The sequence below is a fragment of the Tyto alba genome, unplaced genomic scaffold (assembly GCF_018691265.1).
Source record: "Tyto alba isolate M040663 unplaced genomic scaffold, T.alba_DEE_v4.0 Super-Scaffold_21, whole genome shotgun sequence".
NCBI classification, from domain to species: domain Eukaryota; kingdom Metazoa; phylum Chordata; class Aves; order Strigiformes; family Tytonidae; genus Tyto; species Tyto alba.
The window spans coordinates 2,507,637-2,535,606 of NW_024881295.1; the positions used below are offsets into that span (position 1 = coordinate 2,507,637).

General features: G+C 44.5%; 1 protein-coding gene across 3 annotated transcripts; it reads left to right on the top strand.

Moving 5' to 3' along the window:
* Positions 1–1,494: 1,494 nt before the first annotated feature.
* On the top strand, positions 1,495–27,970 carry KCNA6 (potassium voltage-gated channel subfamily A member 6). Of its 3 annotated transcripts, XM_042795442.1 has the most exons (4): positions 1,495–5,196; positions 5,321–7,570; positions 7,879–7,965; positions 25,485–27,970. In XM_042795442.1, exon 1 carries the CDS (start codon positions 1,495–1,497, stop codon positions 3,064–3,066), a length of 1,572 nt encoding a protein of 523 aa, XP_042651376.1. In that variant the 3' UTR covers positions 3,067–5,196; positions 5,321–7,570; positions 7,879–7,965; positions 25,485–27,970. The 3 variants fall into 3 exon arrangements, with proteins under 3 accessions (XP_042651376.1, XP_042651375.1, XP_032850945.2); XM_042795441.1 differs by having other exon boundaries at positions 1,495–7,570; XM_032995054.2 differs by lacking the exon at positions 5,321–7,570.

The following is a 27,970-nucleotide window of genomic DNA, read 5'->3' on the forward strand; positions in this document are numbered from 1 at the left end:
AATTGGGAGAAGTGGTAAAGAGGGGAGTGTTTTCTTCTAGATTTGTGCTGCTAAGAGAGAGTGTAGGCTAAGCATATGGCTCGCAGCCAGAAAAGGCATCAGATACTATGATGATAAAAGCCTGGTTAATAATATTTAGCACCGACAAAGGGCTTTCAAGGGAAAGACAGACTTTCATCCTGGGAAGCACGGAAGATGCCTCACCTGTTAGCCCCATTGTTGGAGGGCAAAAGTACCCTGCCATGAGTTCCTCTACGCTTTCAGATGCCAGGTGTGACATGGATGGAGGAAGCCACAGGTTTCTAAAGCCGAAAGAGCTGGCAGTCTAATTGCCTGTGAAATGTAGTTTTGGCTCCCAGGGAGTCTCTGTGGCGGTAAACAAACAACAACAACAAAAAAATGAGCACGCTCACCTGTTTGGTACCTGGGAGAAGGGGCAAAGTCTATCCACCCCAAAGGAGAGGAGAGAAAGTGTATTTACCTGTGCCTTTCCCCATTTGCACGCTTCACCGTGTGACAGGTCGTCTCCGTCTGCGGACAGTCCGATGACACTGTCGCGCTCGCACCGGTGGCAAATGCCGTTTATAAGCGTGGAGTGACTGGCTCAAGGTCAGCCACAGCCTGCGGCAGGGACGGAAACACTACCGGGGGCTGCGTGGGTGGGGTCCCACGGCTGAGCTCGGAGCGCTGCCCGGAGCCGGAGCTTACTCGCCCGTCCTCGTCAGGGTTTTTGGCTGAGGGGACAGGGCCAGGGGCAGGTTTTCACGAGGGAGGGGTGGGGGGAAAAGAAGGGCGGGGACGGTGCCACCCCTTGGGCGAGCTCTTGCGAAGCGCCTGGCCGGGGAGCCGCAGTCCGCAGCGGGATCCCTTGGGGGGTACCCCACTCCCCACCCCCCCCCCCCCCACCCCCCTTCAACAGCCGGACGCCGGGGCGGGGGGCGAGGAGGGGAGCGAGCCCCAGCCTCCGCGCACGTCCCCGGGCGCGGGTGTGTGTCTCGCCGCGTGGGTGCGTGCAGCGGTCTTGGATCTGAGCGCGTCCGTGCAGGCGCCGCCTGGCTCTGCGTGTCCGGCTCCGTGCGTGCCTCTGCTCCCGGGTGCGTGTCTCCGCGCGCGTCTGCGTGTGCCTGCGAGTACCTCGCTGCCTCTCCCTCTGCGCGACCGCGCGCGTGTGTGCGCGTGTGTGTGTGTGTGTGCGCGCGGGTGCTCGTACGCTCCCCCCCGCCCTGCATCTCCCCCCGCCTCCCCTCCCCTCCCGTGTCTGTGTCTGTGCGCGGCGGGGAGGGCAGAGCCGGGCGTGCCCGTCCAAGCAGCTCGGTGCCCAGCACCCCCGCGACCGGGACCGGGGCCGGAGCTTCAGCCGCTCCGGGAGCCCCGCGGAACCGCCCGGACGAGCGCGGCCGCCCGGAGGTGCAACAGGAGGCGGGCGGATGGCGGCGGGCGGCGGGCGCTGACGGGCCGAGGGGCTGAGGCGGCGGCGGGTGGGAGCGGGGCGGGATGCGGGCGGAGGAGCCGCTGGCGCTGGCGGCCCCGCGGGCGGGCGGTGGCGGCGAGGCGGAGGCGGAGGCGGCGGGCGAGGAGCGGAGCGGCGGCGGCGGCGGCGGCTGCTGCAGCAGCGAGCGGTTGGTGATCAACATCTCGGGGCTCCGGTTCGAGACGCAGCTGCGGACCCTCTCCCTCTTCCCCGACACGCTGCTGGGGGACCCCAGCCGCCGGGTGCGCTACTTCGACCCGCTCCGCAACGAGTACTTCTTCGACCGCAACCGGCCCAGCTTCGACGCCATCCTCTACTACTACCAGTCCGGGGGGCGGCTCCGCCGGCCGGTCCATGTGCCCCTCGACATCTTCCTGGAGGAGATCCGTTTCTACCAGCTGGGCCAGGAGGCCATCGAGACCTTCCGGGAGGATGAGGGCTTCATTCAGGAGGAGGAGAAGCCCCTGCCCCAGCACCACTTCCAGCGCCAGGTCTGGCTGCTCTTTGAGTACCCCGAGAGCTCCGGGCCGGCGCGAGCCATCGCTATCGTCTCCGTGCTGGTCATCCTCATCTCCATTGTCATCTTCTGCCTAGAGACCCTGCCCGAGTTTCGCCAGGAGCCCAAGGGCACCCAGCCTGGCTTCGGGGAGGCGGCGCTGCCTGGTGAGGAGGCGCTGCTGCTGCCACCGCTGCCACCACCGAGTGGGACTCCGCCACCCCTGCGCCCTGCCATTGGTGCCGGCCCCTTCTTCACCGACCCCTTCTTCCTCATCGAGACCCTGTGCATCATCTGGTTCTCCTTTGAGCTCCTCGTCCGCTTCTTTGCCTGCCCCAGCAAGCCCGAGTTCTCCCGCAACATCATGAACATCATTGATATCGTGGCCATCATCCCCTACTTCATCACCCTGGGCACCGAGCTGGCACAGCAGCAGCAGCAGAAGCAGCAGCCCGGCAGCAGCAGCAACAATGGGGGCCAGCAGCAAGCCATGTCCCTGGCCATCCTCAGAGTCATCCGCCTGGTCCGGGTCTTCAGGATCTTCAAGCTCTCCAGGCACTCCAAGGGGCTGCAGATCTTGGGGAAGACTCTCCAGGCCAGCATGAGGGAGCTGGGCCTCCTCATCTTCTTCCTTTTCATCGGGGTGATCCTCTTCTCCAGTGCTGTCTACTTTGCAGAGACTGATGACCCCGACTCCCTGTTCACCAGCATCCCTGATGCTTTTTGGTGGGCGGTGGTGTCCATGACCACTGTGGGCTACGGGGACATGTATCCCATGACAATTGGTGGCAAGATTGTGGGCTCCTTGTGTGCCATCGCGGGTGTGCTCACCATCGCCCTGCCTGTCCCTGTCATCGTGTCCAACTTCAACTACTTCTACCACCGAGAGACTGATCACGAAGAGCAGTGCCAGTACACCCATGTCACCTGTGGCCAGCAGCAGTCACCCTTCTCTGAGCCCAAGAAGGGGGACAGTAATCAGTCTCTCAGCAAATCTGAATTCCTGGAAGCAGAAGACCTGGAGTCCATGAAATATTCCAACTTCATTCCTCCCAACAACCAGGGTTATAAAGAGAAGAAAATGCTGACAGAGGTGTGATCAGATTTGTTATCCTGGGTTCAGACACGGAGCTGCAAGTTGCTGCACAGCCGTCTTCCTGCTAGCAGCTGGATCTATTCAGCATTTAAACGCCAGACTGTGAATTGTGATACCGTAAACAGAATGATTGTGATAATGGGCTTTTCTGTCCCGATTTGTTGTTTCTCATTACTGTGTGCAGCCATAAATGTTCTTGCTTTAGTCGGTGGAGTGCTAGCTGTCATCCCCCACTCCCTTGTGAATTTCTTTCTCTTTTTGAAGACTGATTTAATCCAATATTTGCTCTGAAACCTATCCTTTCTACTCCACTAGCAGAGAAGCCCTTGCCACTACTTCAGCTGAAGGATTCAGCAGGGAGTAAACAGTTAAAGGGGCTACAAACATCTGGCTTAAGCTGTGCCCTTAGTTCCTGCGCCAGCGCAGTGCCCTTGGCTGTGGGATCAGTCACGCCTGCCATGCCATTGCCTTTGAATAATGGAAATGCTGTAGCCAGCATCACAGTGAGTTCTGAAGCTGTAGGGGAAAGTCAGCAAGCAGATGCCTGCCTTCTTTGCAACCCTTGGCATGCTAAAGATCCTCTTGGTTTGTGTTTCAAAAAAAGGTGCATATATCTAAAAGCTCTTTGCTATTTGTGACTATATAGCGCTTGTCAAAAACAGGCTTATAGAAATCAACAGGCTTGGTGAAGATTCTGTGTTTTGAGCTTATTTCAGCCTTATTTATGCCAGTGCCCTGATGTTAATTGGCTTTTACAGTACCAACTTAATCTCCATAGTGGTAAGTGCCTTCTGATGCAAGGCACATTTGAGTAAATTCATTTGTTGTCTCCACAGTTTATCTCAGCACAATAGCGTTTAATGAGATGTACTTTATGCTTCAGATACCCAGTTCTGTATTCAGGCATGTGAGAGCAAATGACTCCACTGCGTTTTTATTGAAGCATTTGTATAGCTGATGGGAGTTTGCACGCTGGTATTTTGTTGACATTGCTGAAAAATCCTGACCACAGACGACTGCACTTGTACTGTCTGAAGATTGCACTGATTTAGCAGGTCACAGGCATAAATTGCCCCAGGGTAAGTGTGTCAGCATTTGAGATTTAGACTGGCATGGATACAAACTTCCCTAAGCCATCTGCACAAACCCAACAGCATATCCCAGACCTTTCAAGGGAGGGGAGAAACAGCTAGCCTTGAAGAGATGCTTTTGCCAAGGGACCAGAGATTTGCATCTTAAAACGCACATTTTGCTTCCCAGATAATTTAATTTTTTTTAATCAGCTCTGCCTTACATCTGACTTTAAAACGTTTCAAATGCTGCCAGTGGATGAGAAGGAGAAATGGATGCTTTCAGATTCTATTGGTAAATTTTCCTACAAGGAAGAGTCTGTCTTGTATTAAATCTAAGTGTATATTCTGCATTCACATGTGTGCATGTGTATGAAAGCAAAGGCAGTCATTAATGCCTTGCATCATACTGTATGATATGCATATTAGAATGTACTACATATTGCATGTGACACATGTAATACATAAACCAGACATAATATCAAGACGCAAAATATATAGAATACATATTATGTATATGTATATACTATGCTTTTGGACCATAAAGCTAAAAATGCTAAAGGCATATACTTTAATATAGTCGGAGCCGGCTGTAGAACTGGTTGTGAGATGGGATCTGTTTGCATCTTCATTACCCTGTTTGTGTTTCATTGTCTTGAGATCTGGCTCCGTGCCTAGAGTGCTTTTATTGTGGCCTCTCCTCATCTGGGCCCTGGTCATATGGTAGAAGCTGTTTGTGTAAATCCTAACTGCTGCCTCTCTCCAGAGTCCCGTTGTCTTCTCAAAGGTTTTTAATGTGCAGGGTCAGTGCACAACCATCATATTTAAAACCTCTGTTCTCTCTCACTGAAGTTGCTAGCAAAATGCCCCTTGTCTCAGTGACTGCAGGTCAGTCTGGGAGGCACAGGTGGGATGTGGTGAGGGCTCTATAGCTGAGAGGAGTTTGCCTGAATGCGTAGGAGCCTCATCCTCCTTTGGTTCGTCGGGACTGAGGCAACTGCCTGTGCAGGTCTGGGCCTTGGGAGCCGTTCTACATCCCTCGAAGCACGTAACCAGCTGGTGGGTAAGTAATCCTGGTGACTGAGCGGGACCAAGGAGGGATCAGCACGGTGGCATCTCTGTTGATTTGTGTAAAAAGTTGTCTTGGTCATTGAGTTAATTCACTAAAAAGCTGTTTTTGTTCTTAGGTGTGTTTCAGGGTCACTATAATGGAGTCTTTTCTGTGAGTGCAAGAGGGTGACTCTTCTTCCAATTTTGTGTTGTTCTAGCAGATGTACTAGAAACTAGCAAGAGAACCTGCTGTTTAAGAGGGATGTTTCAAGGCTGCTGCTGTCTCTTAGCAGAATGCCCATGTATGGGGTTATTTTATGCCTGACTATATCAGCTGATGAAAGTTTCCCCAAAGTAAGATATAAAAAACTCAGGTTAAGCACAAGTTCAGGAGGAGGCATGAGGCACACTGAGCCTACGTCAGAAAATTCCCGTGATTGTTTCTTCCCTTGGGCCTGACCCCATTGCTCCTGCCAGGCAGGAGCCTTCCCTTCTTAGAACAGGTTGTTCTCCCGACCAGCATGACCGACGGCTGGGCATGGAGAGTCCAGCAAAAAAAAAACCCAAAGCTGTGAGAGAAATTACTGGTAGCATAATCTCAGCATGTCTTGTAAAGATGCTCTCGTGAAGAGATTTCCTGCTCTCAGGTGAAATCCAGCAGTGAGTTTCTAGCTTGAGTGTTGTCTGCACGCTGACATGTGCACGCATGCTCATGCATACACAAAACACCCGTCTGAAGGAGCTTTGCTGCAAACAGACAGCTTTGTACAGTTTTTGCAAGTCACATTTTTCAGTTCTGAAAAGAAAATGCAAATGGAAATGTGTAAAACACGAGTGGTGTTTGCTCCCTGCATTTTCTGTGTTAGAGCGAAGAGAAATATAAAAAGCCAACAGAAACTTGGAAGCTGTAACCTAGGGACTTAGGTTTAGGCGTGTAAATCCCTCCCTAAGCATCTCCTGAAAAGCAACGCGGTGACATCCCAGAGTCATCAATACTATATCTTATAGAACTTCTGGAATTTGACTTTTTTTATTAAGGAGCCTTCAGAATTTTTTTAAGTGACTGAAGTGACATAGCGGTACCCGTGCCATTGACTTTACAGAGGACTCCTGTCGCCAAATCATGGAGATGATTTCAAAAATCTTACCTCGGGTTCTTGGCTCTTAGCACTTGCTCCTGGATGTTCGAAATACAAATCTGTCTGTCTAGCTATTGCCTTCTGAAGGCAGAGCACATCCTCGTGAAGCAAAGTAGGCACCTCCAGGGACTTGTTTCCATAACAACCTCCCAGACTGTTTCTCTCTGCCCTGTGACTTTGGCTACAAGCAAAAGCACTCGTTGAATGTTTTCAGTTCTCGGATATTAGTACCTTATCTTTACAGCTGGTTTCTTTCCTTACCGAAGACGACCCTGTCTTGGGTACATGTACAACTGTCTGCCCAACTCCAGACAGCCAGTTACCATTATTTGAAAGCAAGTGAGTGCAAACCGGGAGGTGGGAAGGGATTTTACCTGTATATCCTTGCACACAGAGAGGTGGGAAGTGTGTGAAGGACAATCTGAGCACTCGGTCAAGGAGCTGAGGGGCAACTGGCCTGTGAATGAGAGTCATCTAGGAGCCCAGTGACAAGGAACACAAGCTAAAGCAGCACATTAAAAAAACAAAAAAAAAAAAAAACAAAAAACCAGAACCTCCTCTTTCAGCTATCTCACTAGAAAATAATTTTGCTCCTGCTCTTTGCTATTGCTAGTGTTTAGAAGAGACTATTCCTCCTTCCTGAATCCTTGCCTGTTCCGTGACAATCAGTTCCCCACATAATGTTCCCACAGGATCTTTTGCACCAAAGCAGGACAGGGCAGAAATCATCTTGTTGGAGGTGGGGAAGGAATGAACGGAAGAATTTTTCTGAGGACATGTTTTTTAATCTGCAACTCATCAATCACAGAAAAGACTGTAAGCGTGGAAGGCATGAAGAGCTGTTTTGTGATATTTCAAAGTCTACATTACTGGTGGATTCCTGCATTTACCTCCAAGATGAAATCCCTATTCTGTTCCTGCTTAGAAAATGTTGCAATTTGGGATTTCTAAGCGTTTTTTTTTTGGTTTGGCCCTGTTCCTTTTGATTCAGCTTTCATGGATAAAAATTCACTGCTACAGCAGCTGTGGAGGTGAAGGTGACTGGATTTGGTGTCCTCCTCTAGGCCCTCTCATTCAGCGTAGAGAGATCCCTATGGAGATAAAGAAGAATGAGCATAAAGGAAATTCAGGGCAGCAAGAGACAGGGTAAGGACTGAAGTGTCTTCCATATTGTGATGGAAAGAACAGCATCAACCCTAAAAGCAAAGGAAAAAACAGTTCCAGTGTCTGCTGCTATAGCAGAAATAGGTAAGGTTTCTTTTTCTTTTGTGAAATTAATAACAAAGAGTTTCTTGCAATTAATGAGGAAGGATTTCCTAATTAAGATTTGCAGCCTAAAGGGAGAATCTGGTTCTAGGTGAAGAAAGAAAGATAATTATAAGCTACAAAAATATAGTATGAGCCAGATCCTCACCATCTGCTGATTCAAGCTGGCAAAACTCCATTTAGTACAACTACCTTGGTTTATACTGGGTTCCAACTTCAATCTTCTACATCAAGTCAAAACATATGTACTATTTGTTAAAATGCTTATTTTTATTTGTTCTTTTCTTAAGGTCCTGTTTACACCAGGGAAAGATCTGCAGATTACAGCAGGAGTTAACCACGGCTTTCCCAAAAGCTCTCATCTGACTTGAGTCCAAGTAAGTCTACCAAACTCAGCAAAGTTAAGCTTCTCTTTAAGTTTATATTGACAAAAACAAGAGCAGTGGCATTTTGTTTGTTTTTCTCAGCGGTGGAAATGTGCAGATAAATTCATAGAGAAGTTTAAATGAGATTCTGCCTTCAGCTGCAGCCCAGCAAGCACAAGATAGCCCTATTTACATTGCTGTAACTGAAAGTCCAGGCTAAGCTCTTCATCTCTGCTCTTTGGAGCTCGCACTCTAGACAAATCCTATTCTGAAGACATATTTTGTAGCCATATTATCAGCAGGCTCACAGTCCAATCCCTGACTTGCAGTCGTCTGCTTTACACATAAAGTTAAGGGGGGGAACAGGTGCTTGCAGGATGAAAAGACTTAATTCTCTGGTAAAACGAACCAGTGAATGCTGAGTGTCCTTAGCTGCCACCAGAGACAGTTGGGGATGAAATTGCCCGCCTGTTACAAGAAGGAGCTCTTCTTGTGCAGGATCAGTTCCTAAGTGAGGCAGGGAGATAAACTCAGGAGAATGTTTTCTGCGGAAAGAAGACAGGAACTGCAGTCACCTTGATTCCCAGAGTAGCTTATGCTGTTAGTGCATGTCAATTCTATACGCCTTGCCCGACTGGCTGGGTTTTCACTTGCTCCAGGGGAGTCTGTCTGGAGCTTGTTGGCTGGCACAAGAGCTTGGATGCTACAGCATAGTTCTACACTCTGAGAAACACATAACTGTCATCAGTGTGAATTTTACATTCTTAATCCTTCACTGGTAAACATTCACCACTGGAATTATCCATGTTGTCTGTAGTGCAATTTAAGAGGGGCTGAAGCAATATATTGAACTTTTCTGTGTACTTCTTCTTAGTGAAAGAAAGGGAAGGATTCACAGGAGGCAAAGTGCTCATCAACTTCCATGCTCACCCTAAAATACTGAAGCCATGTTGCCTATTCATTAGAGATAAGACTCATAGGAAACCTCTGTCATCATACAAAATATCATTGAAAATCCAGTAAGTCCTTCTGTGGTTTCAGTTTCACTAAACGGGTATAAAGATACTTGTTCAGTGGTGCAGTTTTGGAAGCCCTTAGTTAAAAAATGCTATAAATCATAAATGTACCAAAATTACCAATTAAATTACTAAATTTAATTGGTATTGTAGCCACCATTGTTTGTTTAAGTAAAACTGAGGTCTCAATTCTGGTCTCAGCCTGATGTTAGATAAATGTATCCTTAAGGATACGAATGATGTGACTCCTAATTTAAGTGAGAGAAGAATCAGGCCCAGAGAAGAGGGCTGTAAATGCAGATGTCTAGAATAGATCTCTTTAGGTGTTATAGATAAACATTGGTCCATTCACCTAAAAGGTTGTATACAATTTTACACCAACAGAAGATTTAGCTTTTAGAGTTGATATTGGTTTATTCTCTTACATTCTCTAGAGAGAAATTAAATAGTATTTTACAAGAAAACTGGAACATTACAGTCTCCTCTTGCTGCTTGTTGATGCATCTGTTGTTTTCAATTAGCTTGATGGCATCCATTTTCAGGAAACAGATGCTGCCCTCTTTTACATGGGTGCAATTCTGGAATAACTCCACTGACGTCAGTGAAGTGACTCCAAATTTATCCCCAGTGAAAGCAGAATTGGACCACAGACTTTTTGTTTGCTTATCTGCTGCGGTGCTCTCAGGAAGGTGCACCATTAGCATACCATAAGGGGAAGGTGAGCGCCTGTCTGCTGTGCCACGCTCAGCTCTTTTGTGTCCCTGTCATCACAGCCACGTGCCTGGCTGGAGCAGAAGTCAGGCTGGTCTGGGGGGTGTGTGGCCACCAGATTCCCCATGTTGAATGGAGCAGTTGCTGGTCCTAGATTCTTGCCCGCTTTCCCATTTCAATTTCCATCAGCCTCCACTTGCTTGGGTTTGTTTTCCAAGGAGACAGAGATTTTTAAGCTAAAGAAATGTAATTGCAAGTCTTAAGTAATATAATGACAGAAGGGTAGCAGAGGTAGACATGGAGACAAACTCTACCCCTCCTACTGTTTTTTTGCTGTTATGGCTATGTGAAAATCGTTGCAGTCCTGGCAGGTTGGCTATACATCTGCTGGCTTCAGAGTCTCTATTTTCAGGGAATGCTAAGTTTAAACAAATTGAGCTACTTCTCTCCTGCTCTAGCTCGGCTGATCTCAGTCATGCCTTCCCTGAAGCTGGACAGAAAGCTTCGTATAAAAGCCATTAATGTGCTGTATGGAAAAATACCACTTAGGATGGAGCAGATGAGGGTAAACAGAAGAAACAGAGGCCATAAAGAAAGAGTAAATAGGAAGTGTGAGACAGGAGGGAGATTCTTACAGGAGTTCCTCAAGGATTAGTCCTGGGATTATTTAAAATATTAGCAATAATGCTGAGACTATGAAATTTAGCAATGAAGCAACCTAAGTGTCATCATCAAGACTATGGATTAGGACACAGAACTAGATGACTGAATAATTGCCTTGAAGAAATGGAAAGATATGCACAGAAATTAAAATCGTGATGGGGTTTTTGGTGGCAAGCTTATCAGTTAGGGAAGACAGACAAAAAGAAGGATTGTGGGTGCTAAGATCAGCCAGAGTGCCAGTGTCACTTACTGAGCCACCAGAGTAATGCAGCCATAAAAACTGCAGGTGTGAGTCTTTGAAAGGCTCAGAAGGAGCACGTTCAGTACCACCTGGGAAATGTTAATTCTGTAAGGCCTCATCTGGAATGCTCTGTGCATTTTTGGTGACCTAAATTTATTCAGGAAGGATGTATGGAAGAACAGCAAGAATGATCAGGTGAATGGAAACTGCTTTGCAAGAGGTAGCTGGAAGAGCCTGAATTTTCTAGGCCAGCAAAAGGTTGACAAGACGTATAGTTACAAAAATACCAGGGGCAGAGTAGTCAAAAGAGGTAAGAGCTCTTTAAGCTAAAAAGCAATGTTGGTCTTTGAACAATAGAGCATAAACCAGATGTCAATAAATTTACCCTGGAAAGAAGAAGGTGATTTGTAATATAACAGTCAAAGAAGGAGAAATGAAAGCTCATTGCAGGTTGAATAGGAGAAATTAAGGCAAAAAAAAAAAACAGTTTTTTTTTTCAGATAGACTTTTCTAAATTTATGAAAGGGATAATATGGAAGTAGTTACATGTAATTGAAATAGCCTAAGTTCAGTGACTTTGTCTACTAGAATTTTCTCCTACACCTGAGATGTATTTGAGATGCTAAACATGAGAAATTGTAAGATCCTCCCTTATTTCTTCTGTCCTCCAGCTCATTTGCCATACTGCACCCATTGAGCTACAAAATGCCAAACCCTGTTGTCTTTGTTACTTAATACTTTGTGTGTGTGGATAGGAAAGAGAACTAGAGGAGGAGCTTTGAGTCTTGGAAAATGTTTTTTCTCTATGGGACTGGGGGAAGAGAAAGAAGTCCTAGGAGTGGGGTGGGATGAGGCAGGGGATACCAGATCACTCTAGGAGCTACTCTGGGGGCAAAGAAGAAGTTCGTGCCCTTTAAAAAAACACTAATCTCTGTTCGCTGCTCTCCCCCTCAACCTGGAATCTCTGCTGATGTTGTCTGGTCCTTTCTCCCTATCCAAAGCTCTCTAGCTCTATGCTGACCTTCCTCCTTCCTGGGGTCTCTGGTAATTCCTCACTACCGTGAGCTCCTCAGAATCATTGGAACAGTGCATTGCACCTAGATTTGAGAAAAGCCTTGAGCCAGCTCTGCTGCAGCTCAGCCAGGTTATTTGTTTTGGATGCAGAAATCAACAGCAATGCATAATCTTCAACAACTTTAGTTGAATGGAAGGTCAGAGCAGTTGATAACAACGGCCACTCTAACCTGAAGAGTAGTTTCCTATTCCAGTCACTGTTCTGACAGAGACAGAATAAAGCTTCATTAAGAAGAAGGAAACTCTCTTACCTCTTTCAGTTCATTTCATCCTGTGGGAAAGTCACAAAATATCCCCTTAAGCTCATCAGATAGAATAGGCATTGACCAACATGGGAACTTCACCCATCCATCTAACTCCATGTCACAAAAGCACCAAATAGAATTCATCCTTCTACTTTGTCCTTGAGCCTTCTAGATTGTTGCTGCTCTTTGTTCACTTCTGTCAGGTAACCATCATCTTGTGATTTGTATCTATGTTTTGGCTAGCTAGTTCTGCTCTTCAACTTTCAAACAGCTCTGATTTTTCTTCTTTAAGTAGAAAAAAAAAATAAAAAAGCAAAGCAAAGGATATTTTACGAATAACCATGCACATTATGAAAGCATGTGAATACGGACACTACTTGAGCTTTATCAATGACCTTAGAAGGATGGTGCACACAAATCCAGTTGTCCGTAAATTGTTTTAAGGGCTCATCTCAAGTACTTGGCATAATTTCCTGAGTTATGGCAATAAACCAGATTAGAAAGGAATTACAATGAATATAGAATCAGCCAATGAGTTTCATTTGAACCGTGAAAACAGTGTCGCATCTGTTTCTGAGTTCAATTCACTTTGATGGAAGAAACCACCCTCAGCATATGTTTATGTGCTTCTTAATTTACTGTTACAGCGTGTGCTCTGCCATTGCTTGCAGAGCATTTGGTCCTGAGGTGTATAACATATTAATGGTGAAGATCCTCTGCAGCAATCACCACACAAACACAAAGCAAAAAGCTGGTCAAAGGGCTTATACGGTTAAAGGTTAAAATTGTATATACATCTTTGGAGCTTGAAGAAATTTCAAGTGGTGAGAGAGCATTATTGCATTTAGATTTTATAGTAGGAACAGAATAAGGCACAGTTAGCTGTGGAGAGTGGTAGGAAAGCAAGGGCCTAAATGAACAGAACCCATAACTCCTTTAGTACTACAGAACAAATCTTCATATGTTTGGCCCCGGCAACCATGTTTTTCAGCAAGGAGGTGTTGACTTTGACAGGGAGTACAGTTAAAAAGTACAGGAGCAAATCCTACAAGTAAATTATGTAGTAAAGTAGATTCATGTAGTAAGTAGCATGGGAGATGCATTTATTGTGATGCTTCAAGCCAGTCTGATTTATTTGTATAAAGTATTTACACTTTTTTTTTTTTTTTTTTTTTTGGCTTTGCATTGCAAACTAAACAGCTCAGGAACACTCTATCCAGTGTGTGAAACACTAACATGCTCTTAACTTGTGACCAAGTTCTGACCCTGTTTGCCCTTTCCATGCTTCAGTTTTAAACCTTCTTTGGTCAAGACCTGCATTCTCATAATGGGTTTATATTTTTAAGAGTAGTGCTGTCATTAAGCATTAAGGAGCTCTATGCACAGACTCCCTTGTCAGTGACGGAGGAACAGACTTGCTTTGTGTTTGAGTCCCACTTCATTATTGGTGCATAAAATAGAAGGGTGCAGAGTAGATATTTACCTATTGGTTGCGTTTGGTGTCAGACAGCCAAACTTAGAACATCTACTTTATTACAGTAATTTTTCTTTAGATAAGTGCCACAAATACATAGTATATTTCTCAAGCTCTGAATTATGCTTATATTTTAATGTGCCAGAGATAGTACTGTCAGGACTATTCCTTTTAGTACTGTAGACTGTGAGCTTTCATGCTTGCGAAATAACCACCACAAAGCAATCGATCTTCGTAGTCTGCCCTTGGAGATGGCACAGTGACTTTTGGAAACATTTGGGGGGATATTGACTATTTCTTATCCATTAGTCTGCTATTTGATGATCTATTACATTTTTCATAGTGGGCTGCAACCTTTTCTGTAGGACATATTTCCACAGAAAGATGCCTATTCCTCAAAATCAGCAATATTTGTGAGAGGAGTTTCATTTCAGCTCATTTTGATATTCTTTAGAAAATGCATGTTTGGAAAATTTTGTAATGCGCATGATTATTTTCTTAATGTTCTGAAAGTTTTTGCTTTTAAAATTTTTTTTTTAAGGAAATGTATGTAAACAATGTAGAATACAAAATTTTGCATTTATGTCTTTTTTTTTACTTTGATCAGTAATGAAAGATATGATGTGGATTTGTTTTGGTGGTTTTTAGTTTTTCTTTTTTTTTGAAGGGAGGGGATCGTCCTTGGTTTAGGAGAGTTTATTTTTAAGAAACTTTCTCCCAAGCCATGTAGTGGTAGCCATTGGTTGTTCCTGGTTACTAGCAGTGTGGCTCTAGTATTAGTGCCAATACTTCCTTGAATTCAGTTAGGTGATACTCAGATGCTCCAAAGACATTAAATGACAGACCAAATGATATGGATACTACAGCATATATTAGTAGAGACAGAAGGGATGTTCCAGTTTTTTGGCTATTGCTGAGGCCAGTAGTTCTTTCCTGCAGCTGGAAAACCTGCACAGGTAAAAAATTTATTTAATGAGTCCAGACTGCTTTTAGAAAGCAGTCTGACTTGCTAAAACATGTCATTATGAATTCTGAGCTACCCCTGTTTTCACTCAGCGGGTAGTCTTTTAGAATATTTTTCTTTATTCATAGATTATGTAATAGGAAAAAAAAAAAAAGTAAAAAGAACGAAGAAAAAAAGAAAAAATGTTTGCTGATGATTTTCGGGGTGTATTGGGATGAATTGGTAGAAGGTCCTATCTGCAGTGTGCTGTAGCTCACCTCCTTATTTATCTTTTTTCATTGGCTCTTTAAAAAAAACTGCGCAGATTTGTGAACTGCCATTAACACTTAGCTAAGTGGATTTCAGAGATGAGTACTGAGCTCTTCTTTGCATAGTAACCATTAATCAACATTTCCATAGAAGATGTCTGAATATATATTGATCAAGCCAGCTGCAGCTGTGATATAGCTGTGATGGGTTTTGGAGACTGATGCAGCTTTCCTCTCCATCCTCCATCCCCCAATCCTGCAACCTAGGTAGCAAAAAAACCCACCCGCTGGTACTTCTGACCCTGGCATTTCTGCTTATTAGTAAGATGCATCAAAAGGTTGTGTGAAGTTTTTCGCTAGTTAAGAGATGACTTAATAATGAAGGTCTTGTAATTAAATATTGGACTTGGAGTCAACGGTCCCCAGTATTGTCACATGGCCTTTGGATGTCCCCCACAGCTCAGTACCACCGCAATGAAATGGAGGGACAGCACTGCCCCATTTGGTTGCTCCTTTTCCCTAAACCATTTAGAGATGGAGACCTTTTTGAGTATGCTCCATCTCTTCCCTAATACCTATATCTGTCAGGCACAGTTGCAGACCCCTGCTCCCTGAGGACCGTGTGTTGTATTACTTTCACAACAGTAGTAATGAACATATGGACAGTGAGCATCAAACAAACACGGAAAAGCATTTGGCCCTGCACATGAGACTCATGGAATATCCACATGCTAACAAGTCCTGCTGTTACCTAGCTCCATGTTGGCTCTGGGCCAATGCTTTGGCCATGCTGATCTGATTTCTGTTTTTCAGGCTCAGACACAAAATATTCAGTGCAACCCCCTTATTCATGAGTCTCTGTTCCCTTGCAGGCTGCCTTATAATTAAAGGCGTGCCAAATATTTCTATCTGACAAAGGCCAGAGCTGACTTACTGCAATGTAAATTGAAAGCCCGTTGAATGCGACATGGAGATAAGAGGCTGACATCAACTTGTCACAGATAGTCCAAAAGGAGTAAATTTATGCAGGTTTTTCTTTTTTCACCTCTTGAATTGCTATCAGGGACCAAGGTATTAAAGCAGCAGAAGAAAATACGCTGTAGATGGAAGGAGTTCACCATCTCTCTCATAGATTTTCATTAGCTCTCCGAGCACGAAGGTGATTTGGATGCTAGCAGCTCACTGGTACTGAGCAGTCAAACCTCCACTTTGAATCTGGCAAGATAATTCTTTACAGATTTTCACTGGCATTGTTAAGAACTATTCCTCCTAAATGCTATGCTAGTTTTTGTTCCTTTATGGTCTTTCAGAGCAATACGAGGATACATAGAATAGCAATTTTGGCTCCTCATGGTTTATATTTAGTCATATATTGGTGATTCAGAAGCAAGCACAGGCAAAAAGGCCCAGATGAATCCTCTTGCAGATTTCTTCCTGTCCTATAGTGTATTTAGGTTCCTGAGTCACATATTTGGAGAGAGGCCATTGCCATGTCTTTGTGTCCACTATGACGCACAAAGAATTTTCTTGATGGCCGAAATATTTTAACACCCCTACTGATGCAGAGAGTTGGTTTCAGGCAAATGGAGACAAATTCTCAGCTGGTATTCATACATCAGCACATTTTTCTTCTGATGCCAACTAGGCAGGGTGGTACAGAGTGTTTCAGAAGTCTAGTTTTTCAGCTGGTCAGTTTTGCATATGGTTAGGAAATGAGACCTGATATCTTGAAAATTCAGCATCTTGAAGCATAACTGAGGTTCCCATTTGAAAGTCTTTGAGTTTTGACTGTCAGATTTGCCACAGCGCTATACCCATCTGTGGACAGACTAATGCTCACAGGCACATTCTGGGTCTGGATCCAGCATGGATCTGACATTTCATTTTTTCCCATGCCTCAATTTCCCCAACTGTATAAGGGAGAGTCTTTTTTTCCTGAGTATGCAGTTGGTTGTTTATCAGTGATAAGGATCTATAGGAACAATCAATGTATTAATTGGTAAGCTCATTTTTCTCCAGAGAATGCCAATGACCCTTTTTCCTACAGGGAAGCACAAGAGGATGGTGTGAGGCAGGGCTGGGAAAGTTGAACTTAGGTTTGCAGCTGGGGCAGCTGGGTACTGTGGGACCTCCAGTCAGCTTCTCTGCAAGGATGTTTCTGATTTCACATGGTTGTAACCTCCATAAATGGCATCATTATTTTCACAGTTGGAAACAGGATAAATGGGGTGTTGGCCCTCTTTATTTGCCTCAGTGACGTTGCCTCTGTTACTATTTCCCTGTGCCCCTACACCTCTTTCCATGCTTTCCATCAGTAACCATAAACCTGACTACTGGGTCTTCAGGTGACTACAGTGGGAGTGTAAATACTTAACTAATCACTCAGATACTATAAATTTCACTCCCAGAAGTCTGGTAGAAAATAGCATTTTTAAAAATGCCTGTTAAAGCCTAAACGCGCCATAGTCATCAGGAATTTTTTCTAGTGATTTGAGTGAAACAGAGTTGGACCAATAGCAGGCACACTTGAAAAGCCTGCCTCCTGCTCTAAGCTGGATTAGTACTTGACAGTGAAAAAGCTACAGGAGCAAAGGAACCTTTGAATCCAAATAACCCACTTCTGAGGGACTGACAAGCTGTAAATGAACTTGCTGCTTGTATTTACATTGCTGTTTTTGATCACAATCCTTGTCTCCAGGTGATTGTTGCTCTGGTGACCCCCTGAGAATATGACCTGCACCACGCCACTTCCATCCACACCTCCATGCATGAAGTCCACCAAAGCAATGCCTTCCTTCATGGTGTTTTCTTTTAACTCCATGACTTCATCAAAGCATGGCAACTTTCCTATAAATTAATGCAGTTGCTTTCAATTTATTAATGTTTTATGGTGCCAGCCTGATGTGTCTCAGCTATGAAGGCAAAATTCAATATTGCTGCATATGTGGGGCCACAGCTAAGCCTGGGGGGAGGAACAGAGAGAAAGAGAGAAAGGAGAGCTGAGCCAGAGGGGCCCTGGAGACCCTTGGGAGGAGGGGAGAAGTAAGGAGTGGAGATGACTATTACCACTGCCACAACCATGGCAGCAGTTTCCTTGTCCCCAAGCCCCTTTCCACACTTCCCATCAGCAGCTGCAATCCTGGCTTCCTAGGGCTCAGGTACAAGCAGAGCAGACAGCAGGACCATGGCTGTTTTGCTGTCCCCAGCAGCCTGTTGTTCCTAGCAACTGTTGTCTTTGACTCTGCTGTAGACCGAGCTCTAATATTTTGTTGTGATTTTGTTTGCTGGCTCCCTGGATATATCCACACTACAAAAAAACCCCCAACATTTAAAACTGCAATGAAGGTAAACCACTTCAGGCTTTAACAAGGGCTAGCAACTGAAGTCAAAGCTGATAACGATGGTTAGACCAAAGTTGAGTAAACTCAAGTTACTTCATCTTCTCAGCTACTTTAAGCTGAAATAATTGACCTTGGTGATCATTTTCAAATATTTTAATAAGGACAAGCATAACTTGTTGAATTTTATTTTAAAGCCATTAACTCCGCAGTTCTCCCAGAATATTTTTCTTGAAGGGATGCTTTGTTAGTCTAGGGAAAAATCTAAACCCTGTGTCGTAGGATCCTCAAACACCGATGAGAAGGGTTTGAAATCTGATGTACAGTCCAGATGCTAATGTCTGTGATTTGGCTCCATCTTTGACCCATAAATGGGAGAGGATTGCAAAACCGTGTGGGTGTTTTATCAAATAAGCTGGAGCATATGTGCCAAGTGTGTCCATGCATGTGCCTGTAAAGGCTTGTGCCCCCTCCAGTCCATGTTGGGTAGCTGTAGGCTACGCAAGCTCCAAGTTTTTGCAATGATCTTAAGTGGAATGCAAATGATGTGGGAATTAGCAAGGCTGTTAACTAAATTTGGCTTTGTATGATACTTTGAACATATAAAGTGTGTTGTAAGCAATAGCTGATATTAGTTTCAGGCTTACCAAATACAATTTCTCAGTAGTGAAAAGAAGCAGTTGTTCTGGAGGTTGCTGTGTATCTGCTAGGCTAACCCTTTTTGGGGTTAAGCTTACTGTTGCTCAAGCAAAATGCTCACAGAAAGCAGATGGTGATCTTTCTGAGCAAAGACACAGAGGATCAGCTGGTGTGCTGCCATGGGAGAATCTGCAGAAATATGCTGAATTCTGGAAAGCCTAAAAATTCAAGAGGAAAACCTGTGATGTGAAAAAGGCTGCCTTACACTGACTGTAGCTGTCGGAAAGAGCCACCAAAAGCCAGCGAGGAGTTTGTGGGGTGGCACAGTGCCATCCTGTGGGCCACGGGGGTATTTGACAAAGCAACACTTGGATGCGCGACCTGCCCAGCAAAAAGGTGTTGGCAGCTTGTGGCAGAGGTAAGTGTGGCCACGAAGGCTCCATTTGCCTGCCCTGATTTTTAAAGTATATTTAAGTGGTTTCCTTTGCTACTGGAGAGCTACCTAGGTAGCCAGTGCTGGGGTATGTCATGAACCCTCCACAACGTTCATGAAGCTCTACACCCTGGCTGTGCAGGGGATGGGCTCACAGGGCAGAAACCTCTCCTGACAACGGAGATACGGCCTTTTTTATTAAACTGAGCATGGACTGGCACTTTCAAGACATGCAAGAGAGGGCATCTGCTTTTTGTGCAGTGGGCAGGGCCCATGCTGCTGGGAGAGTCCCCTGGCCACCAGGCAACAGAGGAGGCTGGTTTAGGGGTGCATCAGGATGCTCTCCTTGATGCTGTAGCTTCGTGGGACATAGGATTAATGATGCAGAAGATGAAATATGGCTCCAGAGCACTCCTATGAGCATGGAATGAGACCTCCCGCTCTTTGCTCCTTCCTTCTTTCCTGGGTGAGATTTTCCACCAGCAACCTGGCGGATCTGCCTTGTTTTGTCATTTTGACAGTGCATCCTGAAATCACAGTGCTTTGCAAAGACCATGTAAATGCTCAACCCTAGGGGCACCCGGTGGCCAAACTGCTAATGCCTGAAGTTTTGGGGCTCTCTCTGGAGGCAGCTGCAATAGAGGAGAGCACAGAAACAAGGTGTCTAGTATCCTGGATGAGTACCCTCACCCCTGATCTGTTTTAGAAGAGGAAGGAACTGCCCCCTCTGGCTCTTCCCCTTCTGGTGTGATGGGAGAGGAGGCAGTGGTAGTCACCGCACTGGGTGTGGAGCACGGGCTGATGGCATGCTCAGAGCTGGACCTTTGTCTTAAGTCTTTGTGCAATACATGTAGTGAGGTATAGGCTGGTGCGGTTATGCTGGGGAGGCCTGAAGGATAACACAACCTGTCATTTGCCACAGGCATGTGGAGGAATTCAGTGATTTCTGTGGTTTGTGTGTCTCCAGAGCTTGGTGACAGCTGAGGACAAGCACTTAGCCTTGCTACATTGGATTTAAGCACGTAGAAGGGAATGGATGTGGAACTTGGCCACATGACCCATTTTCTGGAGCAAGTCAGTATAGTCTTTGCACAGTGTCATAAAGGACATTAAATCTAACGATGTCCTTATAACTGCTGATGTCAGAATGAAGCAGAACGTTTGCTTCAAAGTTGAGATTCCTCAGGGGTGTTCCAGATGGCTTCTAGGAAGAGAAGTGAGAGCTGCATATGTCCAGCACTGTGTGTGGGTTAAACTGGGGTTTTAATCTGAGGAAGTATTGGGAATTTCCCTGAATATTTTGATTCGCTCAGCCAAGATAAAACTACAATGTCATGTGAGGCAGTGTTGTATGTTTCCATTTGAACTGTAAAATCAGCTGATTTTATACGTTCATTGCATACGTTTTCCTTTGCTGTAGCAGGACACTGGAAGGAGTTTGTAGCTTTATCCTCTCATTAGAAGCAAAGCTGCTCACTTCACAGTTCTGCTGCTCTTTATTGCTTCTGTTTTAAGATGGATACTATAAGTACATTGGATCTGGTTTGTTTAATCACCTCTCTCTTATCCTTCCACAGGATAATAGCCTGGATGCCACATGTGTCTCTTTTATCATAATGGAACCAAGTAAAACTTGCTTCAGTGGAGTTACATCCATTTGAAGTAGCTTCCCCTACATTTTTGATATCCCCAGTGTTTTCAGCTATGACAGCGACACTCAAAGCTTTAAATTATTCTCAGCTAACCTGCCAGTAGTTGTTCCTATGTGTAGATATCCCTCTTACTTACACATACAATGGGATTGCATCTGTCATCATTGATCAGGATTCAAGCGTCTTGCATGGTAGCAGGAGGCAGCAGATTTTTTTTAAAGGTTAAGAATATTGCATGATTTCCAATCATAAATGTAGGAAGTGTCTGAAATGGGGTTGAAAAATTGCACAGGTGAGTGTAGATTCCCATTCCAGAGCACAGTCCATTTTTCCTTGTCACTACTTTCAGAAAGCCTCACTGAGGAGTTAGGACCTATTTACTATGAATTTGGGCATCAGTATCAGGCTGTCAAAATAAAGGGCAATAGGGGATAGAGAGGTGGGTCCCCAAAATTAATCCTTTGCATCCCTCTACACATATATAAGGCCCATCTTTTTAAAAATGGCAGCAACTTAGTAGGTTTTGTTTCTGGATGCCTGCACAAGACCTGCATTCTGCATTTTGAAATTCAGTCCCTTTGGAGTGTCAAGCTAAGCATCTAACGTCACTGGCCACTTTGGAAATTCTTGGTTTAGTTTTGTACTTTATATTCAAATAGTGTTTAAAAGTAAGTAAGCAATAACTAAGTAATGAGTAAATCACAGGCTGGCAGAGAGTACTTTAGTATTTCATCTACCTTATACTTCAACAGTTGCCTTACTTCATTTCAGTTCCTATTAGATACTTTATTACTTTCACATTTATAGTATTATAGGCATAGAAAAATACTCTTTGGTCCATCTGCCTTCTTCTGGTCCAGTCAAAATCTCTCCTATCACATTCTCTGTGTGAGTGATAGTAATCATTATTTTAATGGTGCTTTCAAACACTATTGCAAACCTGGATTTGGCCCCTGGTTTCATGTCAGTCCTTCACTGCTCTATTATACTAGCTAATCCCTCGCTTATTGGAAAGATTTAAAATTACAGTTCTGCTGTCCTGTGGCCATACTGTTTGGGTTTTTCACAATATTTTCAATGTTGAATGACTATGTGGTAATCAGTTATATTTCTGAGCTGCTTTCAGGCACCTGCTTAATGTTGTAGTGTTTGATCCCTGTGGTTACTTTGTTTATAAAACATTTGATGAAAGGTGGTCCAGAAAAATTTAGGTTTGGCCTTTTGGAATTGCAAATACTACAGGAAAATTTTTCATGCTAAACTCAAAAACCTATTTATGTCATCTTTATTTTTATTTATTGGGGTCATTTCTATTGCTGTTAAGTTTTGCATAATCCTTACTTTGGACAGGCAGATTACATTACATACCTTAAACAAGCAGTACTTCCAGTGCAAGAGGAGTCTTGTTTGCTCCTAAGGAGCTTTACTAAATGAATTTACAAACCACAAAGGAGCAGGGATTTTCTCTCTGTAGATCAGGAAACAAACTATAAGGAAGTATATTTTATAACTTCTAAGCAGTTGTTGGGTTATTAATGTACACGGTGGATAAAAGGAGACCCTAGATATCAAATACTGAATATGTAGACTCTCATCCTCTACTCTTTTCCCGTGGAATGTCTTTAATGACTTTGGGGTAGAGCCATATCAGATACATCAGTATAAGGGGAGAATCAGACGAACAAAACCCACTGTGATTGTTCACTCTGGAGGAAAATCCAGTGGTTTTTCATAGGTTCAATTCACGCAGCTGTTGCAGACATCTGTCTCTGCCTGTGGATTGCTTGATGGGGTCTCTGGCTTGTCAAACTCCAAGCAATCACTAGTATCCATTTATTCTTGCACTGAATTTTTGGAAAACTATGAGCTAGCCTTATTCATGCTCTGTAACCCCTGGATTAAAAGCTTCCATCTCCAACATGTAAATATGCAGGAAAAAGCTTACATGAAAGAAAATTCAGTGAGGGAATTTTGCTTTCAAGATTAGCATAAGTTTAGCCTGCAAATCAGAGATTTCTCACAATTTTGTTGAACTCAAATCAAGCAGATGTACATTTTGTTGGTATATCTGGCTTTTTCTTAGAAAACTTTTTGAAGAGCAAACGTATTTTACAAATCCTTGCTTGTAATATTTTACACGTTGTTACATAAATCGTTGCTTAAATATGTAGCTTCTGTGTGAGTGTGAATGTTTATATATATTAATATTTATATAAGCATGCATATTGATGTATTTTATATACCACTGCCATTTCCTCCTTTCTGAATCTAGATAGAATTCTTGATAAATCTTGTTCACTTTGTAGGCTTTGTCCCGTCTCTGATGTCTCTCCCACTTCTTTCTTTTTCCTCCTGTGGTCTTTAGCAAAGTTGCAACCAACCTTCTGGCCCAGGGCTTTCTCACTGGCATCCTCTTTCTATAGCCTGTTCTTGCTCTTCTTTTTCTGGCTACTTGAACCATTGTCAAGCAGCAGCAGGAGTTGCAGAAGTATGACGGCTAGAAAGTGTATGGTCATCATGGTGGAATAAGCTGCTTTCACATTCCTGTACTGAGTGGAAAAAGGAATTGTCTTGGTAGAAAATACTATGTAAAAATATAAACGATGTAAATTCCTTGTAATGCATTTAGGCAGGTACACAATTAGCTTTTTTAAGCTCATGGCTAGCCCTGTCAAATACTCATGCAATTAAATTAAGTCTGGACCTTTTGTTTAGGACTCAGGAGTCCTAAAATGATTAATTTAATATCACGTCCTAACCAGATATCTGTGATGGGCTGGACACCAGGTGCCCACCAGATTTGCTATATCACTCCCCTCCTCAGATGGACAAGGGAGAGAAAATGTAACAAAAGGCTCCTGAGTCAAGATAAGGGCAGGACAAGATCACTCACCAATTACCATCACAGGCAAAACTGACTTCACATGGGTAAGTTAGTTTAATTTATTACCAAGCAAATCAGAGTAGGATAATGAGAAATAAAACCAAATCTTAAAAAACACCTTCCCCCCAACCCTCCCTTCTTCCCGGGCTCAACTTCACTACCAGTTTTCTGTCTCTTACCCCTTTGCAAGTAGCACAGGGGGACAGGGAATGGGGGTTGCAGTCGGTTCATCACCCCTTGTCTCTGCTGCTCCTTCCTCCTTAGGGGGAGGACCCCTCACCCTTTTCCCTGCTCCAGCGTGGGGTCGCTCCCACAGGAGACAGTCCTCCAGGAACTTCTCCAGCGTGAGTCCTTCCCGCGGGCTGCAATTCTTCATGAACTGCCCCAGCGTGGGTCCCCCCACGGGGTCACAAGTCCCACCAGCAAACCTGCTCCAGCGTGGGCTCCTCTCTCCACGGGGCCACAGGTCCTGCCCGGAGCCTGCTCCAGCGTGGGCTTCCCACGGGGTCACAGCCTCCTTTGGGCACATCCCCCTGCTCTGGGGGGGGGCCCTCCCAGGGCTGCAGGTGGAGCTCTGCCCCACCGTGGTCCTCCGTGGGCTGCAGGGGCACAGCCTGCCTCACCGTGCTCTTCACCAGGGGCTGCAGGGGAAGCTGTGCTCTGGCATCTGGAGCACCTCCTCCCCCTCCTTCTGCACTGACCTTGGTTTCTGTAGAGTTGTTTCTCTCACATATTCTCCCTCTTCTCTTTAGCTGCAGTTGCGCAGGGTTTTTCTCCCCCTTCTTAAATGTTACCCCAGAGGTGCCACCACCGTCACTGATGGGCTTGGCCTTGGCCAGCACTGGAGCTGCCTTGGAGCCGGCTGCATCAGACATGGGGGAAGCTTCTAGCAGCTTCTCACAGAAGCCGCCCCTGTAGCTCCCCTCCTACTGAAACCCTGACACACAAACCCAATACGGTATCATATAAGCCATCTGAATATATGGCAGAACAATACAGTATCACATAAGCCAATACAGAACGCATAAGCCATCCTGTGTAAAGAAAAGTGCAGTAGGTAACTTCTAGGGGTATGTTAGACTAGCAGAATTGAGGCTTTGCACTGTTGACATACAGAGGGAAAAGAAATGTAAGTACGGCTTGAGTTGAAGAATTGTGATGTGACTGTTCAGATTGTAACAGACTTTGACCAATTTAGGAAGGCCCAATTGCCACATTTATTCCAGTCACTTCTGTGTTCTCTTTCTTTCTCTTTTGTTGTGAAGGACTGCAGATATTTTTAATAACTTATGAATAGCCCTTTAGGTTTCATGTGTCACCAGCACAGATGGACCTTGCAGACCCAACATATTTTCCATTCATTGCCTCAACAAATAATTTCAGATCTGATTAAAAAAAAAAAAAAAAAAAAAACAAAAAAAACCCACTTACAATTTCCCTTTCTCACTCAGATAGACTTTTCTGACCCTGGCACGGAGAAAGAAGCGTGTAAGCCAAATTGTAAATATAGATCTGTCTTAAAATGACTTAAAACTAGACACCAAGAAAGTGACTATGGGCATTATCAAAGTCCCAGTTACAGTAAAGGTCAGACCTTGGTCTCTGTCCTTGGAGCAGCATAGCACAGCAGTGCATCCTACCAAACTTTGCAACCTTCTAATATTTATCTTTCATCTCATGCAAGAAGAGATGTGTAAGATTCCCAGGAGCTGTAAGAAAAAATCCTCCATAAATCAAATCCAACTAGGCGTCAAGGTAAGCAAAGAAATGTAGCACTTTCCATTGTAGCCAGCTGCAGTTATGTTGACAGGGTATCTCAAATTCAGTCCCTTCAGACATTCTCATTAAGAAATGTACCCTTAGGTTGACATGTCTCAACTGTGATCCATGCAAAATAACACAGTCGTATTGGGCATTTTTTTAACACATAACACTTTTTTTCTTGCTAGGCTGGATTCTGGATGCTGCAAGGGTGCGATGTCCGGATGCTTCAAGAGGTTGTTGCATCTTCTTGCTGTAGAGTTGGTGAAGTTTCCCTGGGTGCAGGGAATACAACATTTATGGACAGAAAACTGGTTTCCTTGCTTTGTGGTTTTCTTGTTGCTGTTGTTTTTTAAAAAAGGGTTAAAACTCTTATGTCCAGGAAACTGAAACTAGATGTGAACAGGGGTTGGAGGGAGGAGGCAGGGAGAATCCCATTAAGAGTCAAAAGTGTTTCATTTCTGGGAAAACTAAATAAAGCAGGATTCAATTGCCAGTGGCTAAAGAGCAGCAGTTTATGAGCTGAAAAGCCCCAGACAAGCATCGAGTCCTGTGGGAAGCTGCAAATTGACACAGGGCACCTCCAAAAGACTCTGTTGTTAAAACTTATTTTAAACCTTTTTTTCAAGTGGAGTATCAAGTCCTGGCAAATGCGTAAGGTCAGCCCTTAGAAGAGAGAGAATCAAACAGATGGCCAAGGTCTGTCCATTTGTCTGCCTGTCTTTTGGCCTTGGATTACTGTGCTATTCAAAACTCTGTTTTCATAACTCAGATAAATGGTAGATGTTTCACATAGCTCTACAAGTACTAATCATCCTGTTCATGCATAATATCTGATATCTAAGGGGTGGGCCCAAACTAGGGATAATTCTCATTTACCTATGAAGTGTCTTGCTTTAGCGTACACACAGTCAATTCTTGTTGTGAACATGAGTCCATTGCCTGCTCTAAAGGAGGTAGTGACTTAGTTTCAGTGGCTGTAGAGCGTCTCACTGAAATAGCACTGTTCGTAGTCTTTCATGTGTTTTAGAAGGCACAATAGCCAGACAGTTTTGAAAATGTAATATAATTGTATGCAGTGTTCTCAGAAAATGCTCTGAAGTCTTCTCCCATTACACCGTTGTGATAAAAAACTTGCTTTTCAAGCTCCACAAGTCCATGCTGTGCTGGAACTGATAGAAGACCCAATTAGCACTGAAAAGCGAAGGGCAGAGAGGGATGCTCTGGCCTGGAATCCCCTCCCTTTGGCAGCAGCAAAGGTCAGTCACACAGCCAAATGTCCATAACCAAAGGTGGATCCACCCTGAGTGTGTTGCCAGATCTCTGCATAGGAGAGTGGGTAGAAAGAATTGATTCTGGGAGGGGAGAGATGGAGAGGAAGAGTGAAGTGAAGGATACCCTGAGTATGACTAGGATTTTCAGAAGGTACTCTTACGGATGCTGGGCATCCAGCTTCCCTAGGACTTTAGCAATAACACCCTCTACATTTTCATGAGTGACTTTTAGCCTGTCTAGCAGCCCTCACAGCCAACACATGAGGGAAAAGACGAAGAAGGCAGCTCACTCTAATTTTGCAGCTCTTGGCACCTGTAACAGGCTAGGACTGTGATACCTCCTCATGGCTGCTGGCAGAGGGTCTGATCCTCTGATGAGCTGTGACTTCCTGACTACTTGTGACTCAAACAGGATTATAAGACTGGGCTTAAAGAAACCCCGAGGCGCCAGCTCCAAAGATGCTTTTGGAGTAGGTCTGCTCAGTAGTCCTCAGCGTGGATGTGAGCCCACAGTTCTTAGGAGACAGCATTCACTCCATGGTCATAACAATACAGAGACCTACTCTACATCTTAGTGCAGGCCAGCTTGCAGCGTGGGACTTCTCTGAGTCACTGTGCATCCTGATCTGTGTGGCAAGGCAGTGTGGCTGACCATGAGTGTGGCTGACCCTTCTTGCAAGGGCAGTTGTCTTCAGAGTCAGCCTAAGTGCAGGCTGCCTTTAGAAAGGTGGGAATATGCTGCAGAAGTAAGTCTATGGATACCTTTCAGATACACAGTATGCAGATCAGAGACTTCAGACCACACTGTGTGCCCTCACAGACAGCAGGGATGTTAGTTACAGGATCACTCTGCTTTTGCTGTGAAACCTTGCTGTGATACATTATTTCAAGGATGGCAGTTGGGATTTTCAGGCCAGATCATCTGGTGAGATAAGTAATTCCAGCTCCCTTATTGGAGCTAGGCTGATTTTTTACAAGTCTGGTCCAACATTTCTGATAAATTGTCAATGGTAGGGTTTTTTGTTTATTTGTCGCACTGGAAACCTGAGGGCTTTCAAATAAAGTCCATGAGGTAAACAGAATTTTTAGATGGAGCCTGCACTTCAGGCTGTTTGCTGTATTCAGACTTTGAGAATACAAGTTCTTTGCAGAGAATCCCACACACGGTGGGAGGAGAGTTTACTGGTCTTGAAAGTTGACCAAGGAAGTGGGACTCAACTGAGCTTGGAACAGCAATCATTGTCCTTTTTGGTGATGCCATAATAGTGCTTGACTCAAATCCAACATTGCACAGGCCAGAACTTGATGAAACCATGTAACTAGATATTTGTGATTGTTCCTACCAGTGTCATCCACTGTTCAGTAGGCTAGACATATGAATAAAATCAGTATTTTTCAAA